The sequence below is a fragment of the Pituophis catenifer genome, unplaced genomic scaffold, assembly GCF_029215685.1.
Source record: "Pituophis catenifer annectens isolate HBS135680 unplaced genomic scaffold, rPitCat1.0.hap2 SCAF_1, whole genome shotgun sequence".
Classification (NCBI taxonomy): domain Eukaryota; kingdom Metazoa; phylum Chordata; class Lepidosauria; order Squamata; family Colubridae; genus Pituophis; species Pituophis catenifer.
In genome coordinates this window covers 72,139,548-72,162,903 of record NW_027256881.1, presented here as the reverse complement: position 1 = coordinate 72,162,903, position 23,356 = coordinate 72,139,548, and the positions used below count along the sequence as shown (strand labels likewise).

Sequence of the window (23,356 nt, the reverse complement as noted above, 5' to 3'; positions counted from 1 at the left end):
AAAACCTGATAATCACGCAGCTCAGCCGGGATTAGAGGCTTTTCAAAGTATTTTTTCCTGCAACCTCTTGGCCGAAGAGGTGATAAAAAAAAATGCTTTGAAAAGTCTTTGACGATCCCAGCTGAGTTGCCTAATCGGCAGAGAGGTATTTTTTCTAATGCTTTGAAAAGCCTCTGCCGATCAGGCAACTCAGCTGGAATCATCAAGAGAGGTATTTTTTAAAAAGCCTCTCTGACGATCCCAGCTGAGTTGCCTGATCGGCAGAGGCTTTTCAAAGTATTAGAAAAAATGTTTTGAAAAGTTTAAAAAAAAAAAAAGTTGGCCACGCCCACCCAGTCACATTACCCCCCCCCCACCAAGCCACGCCCACAGAACCGGTAGTAACAAATTTTACATTTCACCCCTGATCACGTTGCCACATGTTTGATATTGTAGCTGCATGCAAAATACAGAAGATGATTGACAATGGAGGGAAGTGTGTGGTGGAGAAAAATGAAAGATTAAAGTGGATCCCTCTGACATCATTTTGTAAATGACTGAGTTCCAGATCAAAATATTATGAGAAAAGGCAAAGTGGCTCCCCATCTGTCACATATTTGTTACATTTTCAGTAGAGTTACGTTATTCACATATGCCAACAAATTTATTCGGGGAATTGTGCAAAATATTTCACCTTCATATTCCTCTGCCCTCTAAAATGCAGCCTCATACCACCACTTCACAAAAAACCAGAGCAGGTGTTTGGATCTCAGTACAGGTAGTCCTCGACGTATGACCACAATTGAGCCCACAATTTTTGTTGCTAAGGGAGACATTTGCTAAATGAATTTTGCCTCATTTTATGACCTTTCTTGCCACAGTTGTCAAGTGCAGTTGTTAAATTAGTAACACGGTTGTTAAGTGAATCTGGGTTTCCCATTGACTTTGCTTGTCAGATAGTCACAAAAGGTGATCACATGACCCCGGGACACTGCAACCGTCATAAATGTGAGTCAGTTCCCAAGTGTTTGAATTTTGATCATGTGACCATGGGGATGCTGCAATGGTCACAAGTGTGCAAAACAATCATAACTCACTTTTTTCAGTGCCATTGTAACTTTGACTAGTCACTAAATGAACTGTTGTAAGTTGAGGACCACTTGTACCAGCCCCCTCTTTTATAACACGTATCTCATTACAGTTATTGCAAGCTTGAGGTTTCTCATTGAAATGCCATGGCTGTACTTTCCATAGCTTGCTTCTATGATGGTGACACCTGTAATGGATTTCTTTCCTAGGTGGCAATCCTAATTTGAGAACACTGTGGCTCAACAGGAGTGCTGAAGCCGAGAAGCAACGTCTTTGGACATTTCTGGCATGCTTTCAACTTCAAGATTCAGCAGAGGACCTCCGGGCTCTGGAAACTCCTTTCTTTGTTGTCTGTTCCTTGTTACTCTACCTTGTTTTGCAAGTAAAGAAAACCCTAGTTCTTCTTTGCATGTTCAACCTGTTTTTCTATGTATTCTGAACAAGCGGCCCCCCAACCTTTTGGGCACCAGCGGTCAGTTCTGTGGAGAAAGGTTTTTCCGTGGACCGGGGGGGGGCGTGGTTTTGTGTGCTGTCTGCATCCCATGGATGGGGCTTCGCTTGTTTATGTGGACCAGTTGCTGGCATGCAGCAGACCGGTGCCGGTCCACGGACCGGGGGTTGGGGATCCCTGTTCTAGAATAAGTAAATTGCAAATTAAATTACTTGATGTCTTGGATTGGGCCTGTCACTAATCATAAACTGAATTATTGAAGAGGACATGGAATGGGATTTCCCTATCTTGAAATTATGGTTTACACACTTTACATCTGTGGAAGGTTGTATAATCTGAGATTATGGTTATGATACCATTTTTTTTCCTGAAAGATATCACCATCCTTTGTTAATTTATTATTTATTTATTTTATAAAATTTGTATGCCGCCCTATCTCCAAGGACTCAGGGCAGCTCACAACAACAAGCGACTGTTAAAAAACAACAATATACATAAAAAATATCAAAAAAGTGTTTTAAAAAAATTAAAATATACTACCCCATCAGTCCAGACCGGGGGACATAAATAGCCAGGTTTTCAGTTCACGGCAGAAGGTACGGAGGTCAGGGGCCAACTGGAGCCTCAAGGGAAGTTGATTCCAAAGGGTGGGGGCGCTCACAGAGAAGGCTCTACCCCTGGGGGTCACCAGCCGACATTGTCTAGCTGATGGCACCCTGAGTAGGCCCTCTCTGTGAGAGCGTACTGGGCGATGGGAAGTTGACGCTGGTTGCAGGTGGTCCGACAAATAGCCTGGACCTAAGCTATGAAGGGCTTTATAGGTTAACACCAGCACCTTGAATCTCACCCGGAGGGTAACCGGCAACCAATGCAAGCCGCGCAGGAGTGATGTAATATGGGAGTATCGGGTCTCTCCCACAACAACCCGCGCGGCCGCATTCTGCACCAGCTGAAGCCTCCGGGTGGTCTTCACGGGCAGCCCCAGTTAATACTGCTTCTAATACTGCTTCTCCATAGATGTGAGGTGGATATACTGTATAATTAATTAATTAATTAAAATTAATTAATTATATATCCACCTCACATCTATGGAGCCCAGAATGGGGTTGGAATAATGAAGGTGGTTTATAAAAAGAAAACCTATTGGAAAAAAATAGGTTGTAAGGATTTTGTTAAGGGGTTACATTATCATCATCATCATCAACAACATCATCATCATTTCGGCAACTAGAACACTGACACACAAATACAAGTCTGAATACAAATAGTCCTTGGAGGTTACATGTGAATTTTTCACACATGAAATCCATTGGAGAGATTGTGAAATAAATGTTGAAAATGTAAACTCTGCCTGTTTTTCAGATTATTTGGTATTTATTTGCCACACTGCTGGGTCACAATCCTTATCATGTAATTATATTTTATCATGTGTTTTTATTCAGAATGATGATGGTGGCGGTGGCAGCAACCCATATCAACCATCAGTGCCAGTCAATAATATTTGTGATACATCTTTAAATGTTCAGTTGACTGACTTTTATTCATTTAATGAATAAAATTATTATTATTATTATTATTATTATTATTATTATTATTATTATTATTATTCATTAAATTTATATCCTGCCCAACTTTCAGCTGACAGTCCTCACTAGATGCTGTATTCACATTGGACCTGTGAATTCCAAAATTCCTAATCCTGATTTTCATACTTGCTAGTTGAAAATTCTGCAAATTGCAATTCCAACGCATCTGAAGAATACTAGACTGGGAAAAGCTAGATTCTAGTTCAAGACTCTTGTGATTCACATTCATATCATCAAACTGTAAATTCCTGTTGCCTACTGTGAGTGAACTAACTAAAGGATATTGTGGCATCTTGGATCATTGTTCTTGCCTTTGTAGCAAACATTCAGATCAGATTGCGTTCACTCCCTCACCCTTCTATCATGTATTAATTTAGTCAAGACATTAAGGAAGTTGTTTTTTAAAAGGTATCTCCTTTTTTAATGTTGCACAAAATAACAAAACTGGTTAACAAAGACCAAACCAAGCTTTTTCAAAATAAAACTAGAAATTGAGCAGAAGTAGTATTTCTAAAGTGCTTAATGTTGGATTGTACTTCTCCTGATTTACAGCCAAAATGGTGTATCTCCGTGTTTACTATGGCTGTAGGAAAAATAAATGTACAGCAGGGTATAGCAACTGCAGCTGTGAAGACCTCTGATGCAGATGCAGATTTTAAAAGCAGCTTGTACAAAGTAAGATAAGGTATAAGATTGACATTCCTCTAAAAAGGAATGCAGATAATGAACAAAGCAAGTATTTTTCTGCTTATTTGTAACAAAAGCTAAGCTTCTGTCTTAAAACTTTGCCTCTTAGGTGGACAGCCTCTCTTTAGAAGATCTGCATGCATTTATGGCTCAGGCTTTGTGCCTCCAGGAGAAATCAGCTGCTCAGCTTGCAGACTTGCAGGTATGGGCTTGACCCAACTTTTAATGTAATACTCATGATATCCCCAATGTGAACATTGCATGGCGTTCTCTTGACTTAACTCAGATATGCAGAAGATTAGATCTGGGGGTCAGGAGGTCTCTCCTGCTTTGTTTTGCTGATGAACTATTTATCTGAAATTCTTATTTCGTTTTGATGTGGCTAAAACTTTAGAAAGATCTGCCATATTAGAGCCCTTGCTTCTCAATGACTGTGACCCAGATTGTTTAGCAGGAAAGTAATTCAGACTCTCATTTCTCCATTATCTGTCAACGCTTCTTTGTATAACATTTTCTGGCAGATCAGATCTATCAAGCAATAGAAAGCTCAAATACTTTCACTTGCATTTTGATAAGGGCAACTTTTTTTTCCAAATGTTCATCATCCTCTTAAGGTAAGTTTCTTAATTCTTCTAGGTATATTGGATCTTGGTTCTCCTTTACCTGCACAGAGTTCTCAAATGGCGTGGCCATTGGCTGACAGCCATTAAGACTTCCTAGGGCAAATATTATTTATTTTGGTTTTAACCAGAGGTCTTCAAACTTGGCAGCTTTAAGACTTGTGAACTTCAACTCCCAGAATTCTCCAGCCAGCATAGCTGGCTGGAGAATTCTAGGAATTAAAATCCACAAGTTTTAAAGCTGCCAAGTTTGAAGACCTCTGGTTTTAACCCATAATAGAATTTTAGAAATTTCTATGGAAGAGCATGAACGACACTTCTTCGTTAATAATATTAAGCCCAGATGTGCTGACTAGCCTGTAATTCACTGTTGCAGAAAGTCAACTGACATATTATTGTTTACATCGTTGTTCCAATTCAGGCAATTCTGTAAGATGTGGTTTATTTTACCAGAGATAAGTATGCCTTCATGTACATAGCCTGTATCTATAGTACTGCCCACTCAACATATGCCAAGTTCAATTAGCCTTTAGTTAATTGTATATGGAAAATGTGTATGGAAAATCACTTTGCATTCACAAGTTAGTTTGTTAGGGTTTGTGTTGCTGTTGAGCAATCTGCACAATATCCATTTAAAATATATTGTGGGCTTGTGATACATTTGTCTGGTAAACAGGGTGTTTGTGTATGGTGTTTTTTTTCTTTTAATGACTGCATGCTAAGTAGCTTTGGGCATGTGCCACTTCTTGGGGAAGGTAGTAGGTAGAAGGTAGTAGGTGGGGCATCTTTACCAACCAGCCCCACCTTTGGAATGTTGGGTTGCTTTGAACTGATTCTACATTCTCATTTAACACTCCCTTGTTTGACTGCAAGGTAAATGAGCCTCCCGCCAGTCGTGTGTCCATGCCATTTCCCATTGTTCTCCGGTATATACTGTATTTACTCTGAAATTCCAAGCATCCTTTGCCTTCCTTCTATTTCTTGTCAGTACTTGTCTTGTTCTCGACAGCTACAAATATTTTTGTTAGTGTTTTTTTTTTTAATTGGCAGTTCTATCTGCTCATTCGAACAAAGAATGTGAGTGTCATATAGAATAGAATAGAATAGAATAGAATAGAATAGAATAGAATAGAATAGAATAGAATTTTTTATTGGCCAAAGTGTGATTGGACACACAAGGAATTTGTCTTGGTTCATACGCTCTCAGTGTACATAAAAAGAAAAGATACGTTCGTCAAGAATCAAAAGGTACAACACTTAATGATAGTCATAGGGTACAAATAGCAATCAGGAAACAATATCAATATAAATCGTAAGGATACAAGCAACAAAATTACAGTCATTTAGTCATAAGTGGAAGGAGATGGGTGGTGGGAATGATTAGACGATTAATAGTAATGCAGACTTCGTAAATAATTTGACAGCGTTGAGGGAATTATTTGTTTAGCAGAATGATGGCGTTCTGGAAAAAAATGTTCTTGTGTGTAGTTGTTCTGGTGTGCAGTGCTCTATAGCATCGTTTTGAGGGTAGGAGTTGAAACAGTTTATGTCCAGGATGTGAGGGATCTGTAAATATTTTCACAGCCCTCTTTTTGACTCGTGCAGTATATAGATCCTCAATGGAAGGCAGGTTGGTAGCAATTGTTTTTTTCTGCAGTTCTGATTATCTTCTGAAGTCTGTGTCTGTCTTGTTGGGTTGCAGAGCCAAACCATAGAGGTGAGATGATATATCTGCATCATGTAAGAAAAAGACCCAGCGTTGTAATTAAAACTGTGGCTTTTAATTTAATTGTAGCGGGAGGGGGGCAGAAGCATGTGTCATACCGCGGAAGAGTTTACATTACAGAGCTGTTAACTGCCTGGCTTTATGGTCTTAAGTTGTAAAAACATCTAAAGCAAATAGAATGCGAACTTGTAATGTTGACATATTTTATTGGCATATTTATGAGCACTTTTTAGATAGGCTTACAAATTGCTCGGAAGCAGCTGTTCCTGGATAACCGTTCCTAAAGCCTTTATACATGACGCCTCCTACTAAAATCAGAAAGCTGTGAACAGTTTTCCTTTTTCCCCCATTTCACATTTCACACATTTGTTATTGTAAATGAAAAATCATCAAATAATGATGGCAATAAGTCAACAAAATATTATCAAGTGTGCCTGGCGGGGAATTAGGGCTAAAATGCTTCTGTTTTCAGCACAAGAATTACATAATCAAATATTGTGAATGTGAATTCCATAAGAGAAATTATAGAAATCATGTAAATATTTACAGAAATCAACATTTATGAAGTACCATACTAAAACCCATATAAAAATGAATAGCTTAGATTAAAATTGCTGAATATGTTTCATTGAAAAGAAAATTATCCTTATTTGGAGAAGTAACTAAATCTACTGCGCTATAGTGGCGCAGTGGTTAGAGTGCAATATTGCAGGCAAACTTCGGCCACAGCCAGGAGTTCAATCCTGTTGGAGCTCGAGATTGACTCAGCCTTCCATCCCTCCAAGGTCAGTAAAATGAGGACCCAGATCGTTGGGGGCAATATGCTGACTCTGTAAACTGCTTAGAGAGGGCTGTAAAGCACTGTGAAGCAGTATATAAGTCTAAGCGCTATTGCTATTGCTATATATCCAAATAGCTTTTGGAGAAAATAGAGATCATGCTTTCTTTTGTTTGTTTCATTAAGCAATCTGTAGAATTCTAAATGTGTACAAGAAAAAGAATAAGACAAAACAGACAAAGATTTTTCCTATTAAATAATCTTATCCCACAAAATGGAACCTGGGTCATTCCCCAAATTTGGTCCATTTTATTGTTTAATTTTCTTTATGTCCCTTAATAAATTCTTACTGACTATAGGACTGGTGTGCCTAACATTTTGGATTGTTTTCAATCCAAAAACTATAATTTTGTAGTCCCAAATAGCCCTGAAAATGCAGACTTCAGTGTTTAATAAAGATTTGGATGTTTCAGCTACTCCTCACCTTCTATTCCTTCCAGTCTTCATGATAGTTTTATAAATTCTCTTGACTGCTATTTTCAGAATGCATCTTAAGTATGTTTTTAAAATGTGGTTTTAAAAGCATGTGGATAATTTCCTTGTTATTCGAAATATACTTCACCACCTTGGGATTTTATTGATGATTTACTTTTCTTGAATCATTCTGTTAATACAGTGCATCCCTTATATTTGCTTTCCAGTGGAGCAGCTACAATTTTTTATGATATGCCTAGGTTCTGAAGTATATTTCAACAAATGGAGAAGGATAACTTCACTCACTAGATTAATTCATTTGGCAGGCAATGGTGGGCTTAACTAATCAAAAGCAAGTTCCATTTTGTTTAGTTAGATTTACTCCCAAGTCAATGTATTATTGTACTCTGTTGAACTATAAGGTTTATTATAAGTAAAGAGATTTAAGACTGCATTCTCAATCCGGGCGGAACATATGTCATTTTTTTTTCTTTTTGTCAACTCCCATCAGTTAAAAAAATGGCAGACTAGCTTCCAAAAACATAACTGATGGACACAATTAACAACTGTGCATCAGTTGGTATTGCCTGTTAAATATTATACCAACTTCTGGTATATAATGACTAGGTAGTTGAGAATCTGAAATGCATTCTTTCTTTAGGCTAATCGGAAAGGGGTTGGATAAAGAGAGAAGATAGCATTTATTGGGCTAATGTATACTGCACCAGCAGTGACCTGTGCTTGGCAGGTGTGGTATGGGGGAAGGGAGCCAGTAGTAAGCAAGTCACAGCAGGCACACCTGCTTGACATCTGCTCTTGCATTCTTCTGCACCTGTCTTCCTATCTTTGTTACACAAGAGCAGGAATGCAAATGTTCACATCTACCTATGCTTGAGGTGGGGTGATAGCGTAGAAGACTAGCGGTGAAACTCAAGAAGATCAAGAATATGTGTGGCACATTCTACATATTTACTGGCCTAGTTTCTGTGCTGACAATCCAAAAACTCAAAAGTGCATAACTTTTGATTGTACAGCTTAAAACAATTATATAATCCTACCAATAATTAAAATTCAAGTAAGGGAAGATACTTGCTGAATATTCAGTGAGGACTGAAACGTTCCTATGACGACTATTCCAGGGGTGAAATCTAAAAATTTTCGCTACCGGTTCTGTGGGCATGGATTAATTAGTGGGCAGGGCTTGGTGGTCAGGTGATTGGGTGGGCGTGGCTTGTTGGTCAGGTGGGCGTGGCCGAGTCCATGTCACTTCTTTGCCCTTTTTTAACCTACAAAACACAACACAACACAACTGGCTCACCCACAATGTAAAAGCAGCTGTGCTAGACCCAAAATGGCCCCTGCAACAAGCAGGAATGTCACACAGTCACAAAAAGTCCAAAAAACCAACTTTCACACTTTACACACACAAAATTCCACATACAGGTTTGTGAGATTTTGTGTGTTTGTGTAATTAGAGTGAAACACTACAGAAGCACACAAAATCTCAGAAAGCTGCACAAATATTATTTTATTTTATGTTATTTTTATTTTTATATAAAAGCAGCTAAATTTAAAACTTCCTAAACTTTAAATGGCTAAGTCTAAAAAAAGAACAACTAAAAAAAAAACCAATTAACTATTTTTTTTAAAGCTCCCAAAGGGGAAAAAAACTTACAGGCAGGCAGGCAGATAGAGCTGCCTGCAATCAAGCCCACTGGTGGCGGGCAATTCGATTCTTCAAATTGCCCGCCGCCATCGCTACCTACTCGCCCAAGCCGGTCCGAACCAGGAGCATTTCACCCCTGGACTATTCCCATACCAGGTACAGTTGCTTTCCATTTTCCTTCCCATGATAGGAATACTGGGACCATGACTTTATACAGGTAGTCCTTGACTTACAACCACAATTGAGGCCAGAATTTATGTTGCTCAGTGAGAAATTTGTTAAGTGAGTTTTGCCCCATTTTACATCTTTTCTTGCCACATTCGTTAAGTGAATCACTGCAGTTGTCAAATTAGTAGTAATGGTTGTTGAGTGAATCTGGCTTCCCCATTGACTTTGCTCATCAGGTCACAAAAGGGGATCACATGACCCTGGGACATTGCAATCGTCATAAAAATGAACCAGTTGTCAAGCATCCATAGGGACACTGTAAAGGTTGTAAGTGTGGAAAATGGTCATAAGTCACTTTTTTCAGTGCCGTTATAACTTCCAGTGAACTGTTGTCACTAAATGAACAGTTGTAAGTCAAGGACTACCTTTATTAGATAGGTACATAGGAAAGCATTCTTTCATGTACTGTTGTTCCATATCAGTCATGGGCACAACTCCTGAAGTTAGGCATATTGTGAGGTAAAACTGGTAGCCTAGCTACAGTAGAACCTCTGATCACGAACGCTTCTGACCACGACCAAATGGGGTTCCAACCAAAAAATATACATTTTTTTTTCGCGGCCGATTTCCCCTTCCGCGCCATTTTTTTTGTAAGCGCAAAATTTTCAAAATTAGGTTTGGGTCATGACCAAATCAGGTTGCGACCAAAGTTATGGAACGAATTATGGTTGTGACCAGAGGTTCTACTGTACAATGTTTTGTGAATTGTGTTGAACTGAAATCAGAAGGTTAATTAGTTGTCTCTAAAGGCGATAATGCTGCTATTACATCTATACCCAAACTATCCTTATACAATGTTCCTATACAATCAAGCCTCTGCTGTCCAGTCATTTCCCAAATGGCGCCCTTCAAATATATTGGAATTCAACTTTCCAGCCAATACACCAGGGTGGCTCAGGGTGGGAAAGTTAAACAAACGACTAACGTGGTGTTCTGTGAATGCCAATGCAGGGCAGGGGTGAAATCTAAAATTTCTTACTACCGGTTCTGTGGGCGTGGCTTGGTGGGGGGGTAATGTGACTGAGTGGGCGTGGCCAATTTTTTTTTTTTACTTTTAAAACCATTTTTTCTACAACCTCTTCGGCTAAGAGGTTGTAAAAAAATGTTTTCAAAAGATCTGATGATCCCAGCTGAGTTCCCTGATCGGCAGAGCCTTTTAAAAAGCCTCTGCCAATCAGGGAACTCAGCTAGGATCGTCAGAGCATTTAAAAGAAAAAAACCCTTCTTTTCTTTTAAATGCTCTGACTATCCCAGCTGAGTTCCCTGATCAATCAGGGAACTCAACTTGGATCGTCAGAGCATTTAAAAGAAAAAGAAAAAAGAGAAAAAGAAAAAAGGGTTTTTTTCTTTTAAATGCCTTTGACGAGCCGCACGATCATCAGAGGCTTTTTTCTTTTACTTTTAAAAGCATTTTTTTCAGCTGTAGTTGTAGAAAAAATGCTTTTAAAGGTAAAAAAAAAGTCTCTGATGATTGTGCGGCTCAGCTGGGCATGGGGGGCGGATTTTTGCTACCGGTTCTCCGAACCACTCACCTCCATCGCTACCGGATCGGCCGAACCGGGAGCATTTCACCCCTGATGCAGGGTAATCACAGTAAGTACACATTCACGTCTGTGTTTTGGAAGTCTTTAGGTTCAGCTCTGGACCCAGTTTATCTCATTGTACTACAGATAATCCTTGACTTGAACAGTTCGTTTAATGACCGTTCAAAGTTACAACAGCACTGAAAAAGGTGACACGAATGTTTTTGACTATTATAGCATCCCAGGGTTGCATGATCAAAATTCGGGCGCTTGACAACCGACTCATATTTTGACCGTTGCCGTGTCTATGGGGTCATGTGATCACCTTTTGTGACCTTATGATGAGCAAAATCGGTAGGGAAACCAGATTCACTTAACAACCGTGTTACTCACTTAATAACTGCAGTGATGCACTTAACAACTGTAGCAAGAAAGATCGTAAAATGGGGCAAAATCCACTTAGCAAATGTTCTCACTTAGCAACAAAAATTTGGGGGGGGGGTCAACTGTGGTCATAAATTGAGGACTACCAGCATCTATTTTGGAGAGCAAAGTCAATTTCATGCTACTGTTTATTAGAAAGCACAACAAAGCTGATATTTTCTTTGCAATTGCTATAGTTCCCCATATCTTGTGAGTGATCCATTTTTTTCCCCTGGGTGGGAATTCTTTCACTCTATTTACATTGTCTCAACCAGTTAATTACTGGTAGTTATTATTAATATAATAATAATTGATCAAAAGGTCAGCAGTTCAGCTGTTCGAATCCCTAGTGCCGCGTAACCGGATGGCACCCGTTACTTGTCCCAGCTTCTGCCAACCTAGCAGTTCGAAAGCACGTAAAAAATACATATAGAAAAATAGGGACCACCTTTGATGGGAAGGTAACAGCGTTCCATGCACCTTTGGCATTTAGTCAAGCCGGCCACATGACCATGGAGACGTCTTCGGACAGCGCTGGCTGTTCGGCTTTGAAACAGAGATGAGCACCGCCCCCTAGAGTCAGGAACGACTAGCACATATGTGTGAGGGAAACCTTTCCCTTTCCCTTTATTATTAATATCTGCCACTGCTTGGTAGGAGTTTAGGATCCTGTTCCTTTTGTGTCAATATCTTCCTCAAATCAAGTGCCATAATAGCCTGTCCCATGGTGACAACTAAGAAGCAAAGTGCTTACTTGTAAAATTGCCAACTTTTTATTATTTCATTTTCACTATTTCTAAGGTTTTTGAATGCACTGGAAGGATGATGGCATGACAGCCAGGAAGCATTTGAGTTTTTCAATCCTTTCGTTTGCATTCTTTTCTAAACCCCAACATTTATGTAGCTCCCACTCAGAGTAATCTCTCATATTTTTCGTTAGCTAGCAGATGACGATGCACAAATAAATATTTTGTTTTTATTAACAAATAAGGACAGGGTGCTAGCATTTTCTTTTCTTTCTATGCAAAGTGAAAATGAAATGTTTATTACTCCATGATGGATGGTAGCTCAGGAGGCAAGATACTGATTTGATTATATTTTCTGTGTTTTTCTGTTGGCCAGCTGGAGTAAGTAAACAGTGATTGATTCATAGTGTTCTCTGTGTTTCAAGGTCAGGAGAAGGGAAGATTGTTGTAGATCAGTTTCAGGCTACTTTGTGAAAGATTGAAGAGTGAAAAGTTTGGTGGTGTGGAACTGCCCTAAGTTGAAATAAGGAAAGAAATGATTTATATGCCTCCATTACTCACTATTGTTACAGGAGTGGAACATATTTCAGTGAATGAAACGTCTTTCATTTTTCGTTCATGATTGTATTAGTATTGAATGGATGGTTGCTGCTATGTCCACTGGCATTTCCTCTACCATTTTAAAACTAACTCAGAGAATGCAATGTGAAAAAAGATTATTTATGGCTTTCTTTATCTCAGAATTTATTTCAGTGGAGAGCACAGCCTGATGGAAGGCCTCCATTACAGCCCACCAGAGGGGTTCAAGCCTTTTAAATTTCCCCATCTGCTTTCCCCATGTTCTCCCATGAATATTGTGCTCCCCACAACCTGGTAAAGGTTTGCTTATAATGTTTGACATACACAAAGGTAGAGGGACGCATCTTTTGCCCCTCGTGTTAGGTTTTTTTTCCTCTTGAATATTTATGACTTTGTGGGGAGAAGTATAACTTTGATGTATGAAGTGCTACTATAAATCTCTGTACTCCGGAAGCCCAGCCCCACATTCATGAAATAATAGCGAAAACATAAACTACAGAACATAGAACTCTAGTGATAGATCGATGAAAGAGAGAGAGAGAGAGAGAGAGAGAGATGGTAGATTAGTTAAGAAGATGATAGAGATGAGGAGGAGGAGGGGGAGAGAGAGGGATTATAGATTTAGCCACCCTTGAAACTGGAAGACACTTAAGGACATAAGTCTTGTCTGTTCCAAGGAACATTGGTTCCCTCTTCATCAACTCCTGCCCTTACAGTATGGCTATGTAAGAGCAGGAGAGAATGACACAGGGAGGGAAGCAGTTTGAGTGGTCCCACTCACCTACAGATGGCTCCAGACATGTTCTACTCCAAGGGGATAGAAAATTGTCCATATCATGGGTATAACTATGTTATTCAATATCATTCTGCTTTTTTAAAATTTCTATTGCGTTTAAAAGTGAATACTAGCATCTTAAATTGTGCACAGTGAACAATCAATGTAGATCTTTAATTTCATGCATTATGTGAGCCTTGTACCTGTACCGGCTAGCTGTCCTATTTTGCATTATATATGATTCCTGAACACTTTTCAGTGGTGACACCATTGCAGTGATAAAGACTGTTGTTACTACAGTAGATGTAAGAGTGCAGAAGCACTCCTAACTACAGTTCCTTCCTAAGAATCAAGTATCAAATGAAGATCAGGGAGCACTTCCAGACTTCGGATCTCTCACTTTGTGTCGATCCTCGGTCCTACCAACACCTGCCTTCAATTCTGCATTATAACCAATTGCAGGTAGTCCTCGACTTACAACCATGCATTAGTGACTATTCAAAGTTACAACAGCACTGGAAAAAGCGACTTATTACTGTTTTTTCATACTTACAAAACATTGCAGCATCCCCATGGTCACGTGATCAAAATTTGGACAACTGACATGTATTTATGACGGTTGCAGTGTCCTGAGGCCATGTGATCAACTTTTGCGACCTTCTAACAAGCAAAGTCAATGGGGAAGTCACATTCATTTAACAACCATGTCACTAATATAACCGTGATGGCGAACCTATGGCATGTGTGCCCAAAGTGGCACGCGAAGCCATGTCACCCGGCACGCGCGGCCTTGCCTGTTTGACTTCTGGGTTTCTGGCAGGCATGCACGCACGGCGATCAGCTGTCCTTCGCGCGTGCAGCAGTCCCGAAAACTAGTGTGCGCATGCGCGCCACAACCCAGAAGTTCGGCTTTTCCGGAGCATGATCCCTTTGTGTGCACGGCAGTGCTGAAAACCGGCCTGCGCATACATGCTGGCTAGCTGATCATTGGGCACGCATGCACGCTAGAACCTGGAAGTTTGGCTTTTCCAGAGCGTGACCCTGATGAGCGCATACGCGTGTGACATTTCCACGCGACCTTTTCAGCACTCCGTGCTCTATAATGTGGCTAATGCTGATTTTTTTTTAAAAAAAAAAAAAAGAATGTTTCCACTTTGGACTCTAGTTTTTAATTTTGTCTTTTCAGCTTATGTTTACAAACTTAGATATGAAATGTTAGTTAGTTAGTTAGTTTATTATATTTATATATTGCCCTTCTCCCGAGGGACTCAGGGCGGTGAACAGCCATGGTAAAAACAATATACAACAAAAATTAAAAGCTTATTAAAATAATTCAATTATTCGGCCAAATTGTATGTTGTATACATGGTCCATTGACAATGGTAAATATGTAGCATTAGAGGTATACCCTATTTTTTTTTAAAAAAATAGAAGTGACGTCAGAAAAACAAAGGCTTCAGTTTCTGAGTTTCAGAAAACAAATACATAAATCTGTTACCATGTGTTGTTTGCAATAACAAAAATAGGCTTTGTTTAGCAGACTTGAGTTCCAGCATACATAACAAACAGCCGTATCAGATTAGTATTTTCTATTCCATATTTGAGAAGGAGGGGAAGGGACTTGTTAGTGGGAGTGGCCTTCCTGAAACACATGTAGGGAGTGACTTTCTAGCATTAGGTTTTAAGTGAACATTGAGGACTTGTCATTTCTGCATTAGCTTTCTTTGATCTGAGTGCGCTCCGATGTATGAATTTCAGTTTCCAGAATTCTTGGTAATGACCATCCTGGCTGCAGCTCATCCAAATGGCAGGTGACATGTGGCTTCCTTTTTTTACTCAAGTGACAAGGAACTTATTCCTGCTGTAGTTTGAATATTCCACTTGCCACCTACAGATCTTCTGCATCACCTTTGATCAAAACAGGAGTACAGGAAACTCTTCTGTGGGTTGGTTGGTTCAAACAGAAACCCTTTTGAACTTTGGAAAGGAATTTAATTGGCTTGAGTTTGATGAATAAACATGGCTTTATTTGTAGTGAGTTCCTTGGTCTGTTTTGATTTTTGAATTCTTCTTCGTTGGGACACTGAAATGTAAAACGATATTGGGTCGTCTGTTTAGGTTCACTCTGAGCCTTGGCTTACAGTAAATATGAGTTTTGTCCTACCAAAGTATCACTTTACACAAATCTGCCTTTGTGAAGCTCAGCAAATAAACTTTTCTAGCATATAAACCCCAAACTGCTGATTTGTTTACTGTTAAATATTTACTGTGAAGCACTATGGACTTTTAAGAACTGGTTATTCTAGTTTGTCTCTTCCAGCAAATGCTGCCGTTTGTAAGATCTTTCTTATTTTTAGCCTACTTGTCTGTGCTACTTCTTTGATTAGGCAGGAAGGACTAACATGAGCTCTAATCTTTAACACACACATAATATAACTGTATTTTCAAAATAAATAACACTGCATTCTGGTGGGAAAAGGGAACACAGAACTAATATTCTGTATATTTGATGTCATTTAAACTGACTGAAGGGAACTGAATTTACCGCCTCTTTGATATATCTCAATCAAAGATATATTAATAGCGTACAAATTTCTATGGTCTTAGGCAATGGGTAGCATTTTTATAAAAAAGGACAATAGGAACAAAATAATTATTTTAAGATGTTTCACTTTCAGCACAAAGTGAATTAATTTTACCAGAATGTCCAAAGCAGACGAGCAGTACCTTAAAGCTTTCTATCACCATATCCTTGTTTCAGCATTCTCTTTTGTTAACATGCTCATAATAAATTAAATTCAATTTGTTCTTTTGCTAGATAATTTGGTAAGGTAAAATTAAGCTGTCTCTACCTGGGGAGTTTCATAGGTAAACAAGCATCTTCATCCAATTATTGGTAATCAGAATTCAATTCTGCCACCTATGCCATGCTGGTGCTGCCAATAACCTTAAAATTCTATGTGTTTGTAGTAAAAGTTCTTGTAGGGCTCATTATGCTATCATTATCTGATTGCATTATGTTGACTGGAAATGGCTTCTTCACCTGCCATTCTGGGTTAATACAACTCTTTTATTTGCCAGGTAGATGGGATGGGTAGTGTGTCACCACTACATTTGGAAACAGCTATCTATTATGTGGTCTCATACCGACACCCAGACAACTAAAGAATAGGGACATAGGTCATATGTCATATTGACCTACATATATCATAGGACATAACTGTAACAATAAACAAAGGTTCCTACTAATACCAGTGAATCTGATTGGAAGCCCACAAACAAGACAGGAGCACAATGGCAATTTCCCTGCCATGTTCCCTAGCAGTTCTTGACCAAACTATAGATAGACTACAGGCCTGGATGGTTCTGAAATTGGATGGATGGATGGATGGATGGATGGATGGATGGATGGATGGATGGATGATGAATTTCCTTCCTTAGTAGCCTGGAAATTCTATGTGATGTATTCCAGCTAGATCCAAGATGCAGGATGATAGTGGTAATCACATGATTCATGCTTGATGAAAGAAGCCAGTAAGACACATTATTACATTTCTTCCAGATCTTGATGCAAAAAATGGAACTACTGCATTGTTTCTTTTCATGCCAAGCCATCCAGATTAGAATGCATTGTAAAATTCTATCGTTCTTACCTACAGGAACCGTATTAAATGCCAATAATTATGCTGCTCTCCCTTTCTCTTTTTAACAGCTTGCCCAAATTGATTCAAGAGCAGTACAGCTTGGTTCTCTCTTTGTCCGGGGCCTTGGTGTGTTGGTGATGGCCAATAGTGCCTGTGGTTTCCCCTTTCAAATGGATGATTTGATGCCATGGCATGTATTTGATGGAAAACTTTTTCAAGAGAAATACCACCAAGCACATAGAGGATGCCCTTTAAATCAGCTCCTGGAACACAATGCAAGTATACGGACTTGGTTTTAGATTGAGGAAAACTTTTTGTACTTAAAAAGATGAATAAAACATATGTATATGTGTATATGTATGATGTATATATGACATTTAGCCCCTGCAGCCTCCCAGAGTTTCCTGACTAACATTTGGTTAATCTGGAGAAATGGACCTCAGTTTTAGTCGTAATTAGAGGTGACATAATTAATTCGGTGGGACACAAATTTGTCACAATCTTCTCTAAGCATTACTAATCAGGGTACTAGTTTTAGAAGTGCTGTACAGTCATGGAATATTTGTAATCTCTTCAGATACTTCAAAAAGTACTATATGTTTATAAAGGATGGACTAGATCAGGGGTCTGCAACCCGCGACTCTGGAGCCGCATGTGGCTCTTTCATCCCTCTGCTGCGACTCCCAGTCACTCAAAATATGCATCACAACTGCCACTGTGCGACACCCGCCGGCACGTGATTTATTGAGCTTTTTGACCCATCTTTTTTTCGGAGTTCAAAATGTTTTTGTTGCATGCAGAAATAAAAATTTGTTTTCTCTGTAGCGGTTCATTGATTTCATAAATTCTGGGAGTTGAAATCCATCCATCTTAAAAATTGTCAACCTTTAGAAAGCCTGATCTAACCATATTTTGCCCTTTTCTTTGGATGGACTAGGGATGGACTGGTAACTATGGTTACTAGCACATACTTTTATCTTTAACATCTGAACGAAACTTTAATGATCTCATTTTAATTTGACTCAAGTGAAAATTTCTCAGATTACCAATATTATTTCACCTATAGGAGTTACGATGCACAAAGTTTCAGAATCTGTTGGACCTGATTTGCAAAGCAAGCGTAGCAAATGGGAGGAAAATCCAGAGCAGACCAAGACCAAGCAGCTTCACGATAGGTAGGTGCTACCTGAACTCTTCAGAAAATCCACTGCATGTGACTCATGAGAATATAACCATCTTTGTCAAGACATAAGATCCAATGATACAAAGCTTCGCAGATAAAACGTTGATGCGCTGTGGTCCAGCAATATTTGTTATAAACACGGAATAGTCATGGAAGGTGTAAATTGGAAATAAATGCCATATTTGATTTCCTGTGTAAATTGAATTCCATGCAAAAGAACGAGTGTGCTCCGTGTACATGTGAGAATGTATTCTTTCAGAAAAAGTTATATTTATTTATTTATTTATTTATTTATTTATTTATTTATTTATTTATTTATTTATTTTTAAATTTGTATACTGCCCTTCTCCCTGAGGACTCAGGGCGGTGAACAGCCAAATAAAAACATAAACTACAAACATTAAAATACAATTAAAAAGATATATATTAATTTGGCCCCATGATTAAAAACAATAACAAACAATTAAAAAACATTAAAAAAAACATTTAAAAAAACATTTAAAAAAGTGTTAGGCCAGCCCGGCTTGCTGGAAAAAAAGGGTTTTAAGGGCACGGCGGAAGGCACCAAGGTCTTGGATTCTCCTTATCTCTGGGGGCAGCTGATTCCAGAGGTTAGGTGCCCCCACAGAGAAGGCCCTCCCCCTGGGAGTCACCAGCCTACATTGTTTGGCTGATGGCACCCCGAGGAGGCCCTCTCTATGGGAGCGCACAAGTCGATGGGAGGCCGTCGGTAGCAGCAGGCGGTCTCGAAGATAACTAAGTCCTATGCCATGGAGCGCTTTAAAGGTGATAACCAACACCTTGAAGCGCACCCAGAAGACCACTGGGAGCCAGTGCAGCTCACACAGGAGAGGTGAACTACATGAAGATATATGCAATCTTCATGTAGGACAGCATGCACGCAGAGTATACCAAATCTTGCTTATATAAGAATTTGATAAAGTATTAATTTCCTTGAAACATGTGTATAATAAACCTCACCTCTGTTACTTCTATATTTTAAAGAGGTAGTAGCTATATGTTCCATTTTTTTTCCATTCTAGCTTAAAAACAGGATCCCAACTGTTTTGTCCATAGAAACTTCATTTTAAATGTAAAGATGGGGCGATTTTTTTCTTTAGTGTATTATAACTGTCTGATATTTTCTTTAGGGAAGCATGGAAGGGGCAGAGGTTCTCACCGGAGGCTTCTGAGCAGACATCCATCTCATTCTTATCAGCCCCAGTGCAGGGAAAGTCAGTGGAGAGAGCCTCAACCAACTGGTTCCTTCTCTGAATTTCAGCCCTCAGGTAAAAACAAAATCACACAAAACTGAAATACCAAGCTACATTTTTTAAATTATTTACTTACACTTTTGTTTTTGAAGTTAAAGTATGAGTCACAAGGCCTTGAGTGTAACCCCTGAGAATGGGCAATTGATTTTTATACAGTGAAAATACTGAGTAAACAAGAAGAGGATTTCATTTTAATTTATAAGGCAAAGCTAACTTTTGTACCAACGACAGAAATACCCACATCAAAACAAAGTTATCTTATTCCAGCATATCTTTCTTTCTCACATATCAGCAGGATTTCCCTGTTTAAGCAAAGACATTCTGTGTTTGTTTTGTATCAAATTCTTAAGGAATTTCACTAGCCAACCCACCAATTGCCTGTCTTCTCTTGTCCTAATTTGTTCCTCAGTTCAGTAAAGCTTTTGTCCAGAATCTCCATTGAATGGTTCTTGGACATACTTGAAAGTGAGCTCTGAATTGCAATAAAGGCGGTTCCCACTTTCAAGCTTGAGTTTTCTTCAGTTTTTCAATGGGACAATTAAAATATCACACTTAATTGTCTGCAATTTGGCTCTGTAATTGTCTGTAGTTGGCAGCCTTATATTAGTCCTCTTAAAACATCAAGCTTAGAGCATCTGTTAATTTATCAGCTGAAATGACAAAAGTGTGATTTCCCATTTTAAACAACCGGCCTGCTCAAGTCTCTCTCTCTCCCCCCTCCCCCCTCTCTCTCCCCTCTCTCCCTCCCCTCTCCCTCTCCCTCTCTCTCTCTCTCCCTCTCTCTCCCCCTCCCCCCTCTCTCTCCCCTCCCTCTCCCTCTCTCCCCTCTCTCTCTCTCCCCCCTCTTCTTCTCTCTCCCCCCTCTCCTTCTCTCTCTCCCTCTTTCCCCCTCCCCCCTCCCCTCTCTCCCTCCCTCTTTCTCTCCCCCCCCTCTTTCTTGGCTGCCGTATATTAGTCCTCTTAAAACATTAGTGCTCTTAAAAAGCTTAGAGCATCCGTTAATTTATCAGCTGAAATGACAAAAGTGTGATTTCCCATTTTAAACAACCGGCCTGCTCAAGTCTCTCTCTCTCCCCCCTCCCCCCTCTCTCTCCCCTCTCTCCCTCCCACCCACCTCTCTCTCCCTCCCCTCTCTCCCCTCCCTTTCCCCTCTCTGTCCCCCACCCCCTTTCCCCCCTCTCTCTCCTCTCTCTCTCCCCTCCTTCCCTTTCTCTCTCCCCCTCTCTCTCTCTCACTTCTTAGCTGCTTTATGGGTTGAGAGAAAGGTACAGTGGCAGAAATGATACTAGTGAAAATATTTTTTTATAGTAACATTGGGAAGTCTTTTTAACTGGTATCACTTTTTAGCTTAACCTGCCTTCAAGCTCCTTGGAAGAGTAGTAGAATTCATCTGGGACTTCCCAACTACTTTACCACCCTCAAATCATTTTGAGGACAGATTATCCTTCTGCAATATTTTCAATAGACATTTATCTTATTTTTTGAAACAAAGGTCATGCTGATGGCTAATTCCAAGAGTTGCAGTGCCAAGAGATGGCCCCAGAATGGAGAAGGGTGATCTAGAGCAGCGGCTCTCAGCCTTTGGGGCACCAGGGACCAGTTCCGTGGAGAGAGGTTTTTCCATGGACTGGAGGGGGCGTGCTTTCTCATAGCAATAGCACTTAGACTTATATACCACTTCACAGTGCTTTACAGTCCTCTCTAAGCGGTTTACAGAGTCAGCCTATTGCCCTCAACAATCTGGGTCCTCATTTTACCTACCTCAGAAGGATGGAAGGCTGAGTCAACCTTGAGCCTGGTGAGATTTGATCTGCCCAATAGCTGGCAGCCTGTGATCAACAGAAGTAGTCTCCAGTACTGCATTCTAACCACTGCGCCACCACAATTCATGCTGCCTCATACCACAGATGGGGCTTCACTTGTTTCTGGCACGCTGCGGTTAGAGACTTGCTGGGTAAGAGAGAGAAACTATATGTGGAATATTAGCTTAATCGTTTGTTATGTTAATCCCTTTCTCCCTTTCCTCCCCTCTCTAAAAAACGAACATCTTTTCTGAGACTATAAATCACATGATCCATGATAAAAACTACCATCTGTCCTTCCAGTTTCTTTTTCAACTCGTCATTAAAATTCTGAGATGTTTTGTGACTGAAGGGAAGGCTTTCAGTTACATATGAGTTAAAGTAGCAAAGACTAAAACAGAAAGATTGCATGGGTCAAGAATGGACATCACTCTGAGCATTTTGAGGGACCATCACTTCCTAAAAGAAATAAATAGTATTTGCAATATTCTTTAGAACCTTTCTTCAATATTTGAAGAATATCAAATATTTCTTCAATGTGAGCCACGGTGGCGCAGTGGTTAGAGTGCAGTACTGCAGGCTACTACTGCTGGCTGTCTGCAGTTTGGCCGTTCGAATCTCACCAGGCTCAAGGTGGACTCAGCCTTCCATCCTTCCAAGGTCGGTAAAATGAGGACCCAGATTGTTGGGGGCAATACGCTGACTCTGTAAACCTCTTAGAGAGGGCTGTAAAGCATGATGAAGCGGTATACAAGTCTAAATGCTATTGCTATTGCTATTGCTATTTCTATTTCTTCATTTTTTGTGCATGTTGTAAGTTAATCTGTTCCCACACCTCAGGTTCACAATATAGACCAAGACACCAATCCTTGAGGGGACAATTCCAGTTTGCTCCTCGGTAAGTAATTTTTTGATGGAAAAGGGATAAGGGAAGAAAAACCCACTTCAACATTTGTATAAAGCCACTGGGAGATGTTGATTCAGGTGAGATATCATCAATGCTCTGATGATATTTAGCTGTACATCTTTATCCTGGGCCAAGCTGCAGATGTTATAAGAATCTTAACCTGGTAAATCAGAGGTCTTCAAACTTGGCAGCTTTAAGACTTGTGGACTTCAACTCCCAGAATTCTCCAGCCAGCATTTGGAATGCTGAAAATGAACTCATAGCAGGAGTGAAATGCTCCCGGTTCAGACCGGATCACCCGGCGGGTGGTTCGGAGAATCGGTAGCAAACATCCCTGCCCCACCCCCCATCCCCAGCTGAGCCGTGCAAACATCAGAGGCTTTTTAAAAAAAATTTAAAAGCATTTTTTCTACAACCTCTTCGGCTTAAAAAATGCTTTTAAAAGTAAAAAAGAGAAGCCTCTGATGATCGCACGGCTCAGCTGGGATCGTCAGAGGCTTTTAAAAGCATTTTTTCTACAACCTCTTCGGCTGAAGAGGTTGTAGAAAAAATGGTTTTAAAAATTAAAAAAAAAAAGTTGGCCATGCTCACCCAGTCACATTACCCCCACCAAGCCCACAGAACCGGTAGTAACAAATTTTAGATTTCACCACTGAACCATAGCTGTTTCTGAGTCTTTGAGGAGTGAATGGTCACCTATGTGCCAGTTGTATGATGGAAGATTTATCCAAACTGGTTGCTAAATGAGGATTATCTGTATTGTTGTTGTTTTTGTTATTTCCCATGCAAATGATTGCAGGGGAGAGGTTCTCTCTTAGTGGAATGAATTGTTCATTTTTGCTTCGTAACTATTTCCGTTTGATTTTTAGATGGCCAAGATGATGCTCCTCAAGGCTATGGGTGAATAAAATGAGTTTCAGCAGAGAGAAGTTCTGTTCTTCTAATGTGTGCAGTTCATTGTTTGAATAAATGGGTTTTTTGATTGATTTGTTTTTATGATTTGCAAAGCTTAATAAGGCACAATATCTCTTTCACAAAATAAAATGTGAAATTTTATGCACATTTAAATGTGAAAAGGCATCTTAAATGTAAGATGCCTTTTCCTTTTAAAGTTGCATGTTCTCATATTGTTGTACCATTGGCAACAGGCTTTCTTTCTAAATAAATACCATATTTTCAGACTACGCACCAGAGTATAAGACACACCTTAGTTTTT

The 23,356-nt window shown here is 39.7% G+C and overlaps 1 protein-coding gene across 2 annotated transcripts in view; it reads left to right on the top strand.

The window, feature by feature from the left end:
• The window catches only part of FAM120B (family with sequence similarity 120 member B), a 42,295-nt gene extending 19,169 nt beyond the window's left edge, over positions 1 to 23,126 (top strand). For both annotated transcript variants that reach the window (XM_070951100.1, XM_070951093.1), the window contains exons 5-11: positions 1,278 to 1,450; positions 3,902 to 3,994; positions 17,043 to 17,249; positions 18,041 to 18,149; positions 19,309 to 19,446; positions 22,074 to 22,131; positions 23,010 to 23,126. In XM_070951100.1, the coding sequence (XP_070807201.1) occupies positions 1,278 to 1,450; positions 3,902 to 3,994; positions 17,043 to 17,249; positions 18,041 to 18,149; positions 19,309 to 19,446; positions 22,074 to 22,131; positions 23,010 to 23,022 (791 nt within the window). In that variant the 3' untranslated portion in view covers positions 23,023 to 23,126. The remainder of the gene's footprint in view (positions 1 to 1,277; positions 1,451 to 3,901; positions 3,995 to 17,042; positions 17,250 to 18,040; positions 18,150 to 19,308; positions 19,447 to 22,073; positions 22,132 to 23,009) is intronic.
• The last annotated feature ends 230 nt before the right edge of the window (positions 23,127 to 23,356 follow it).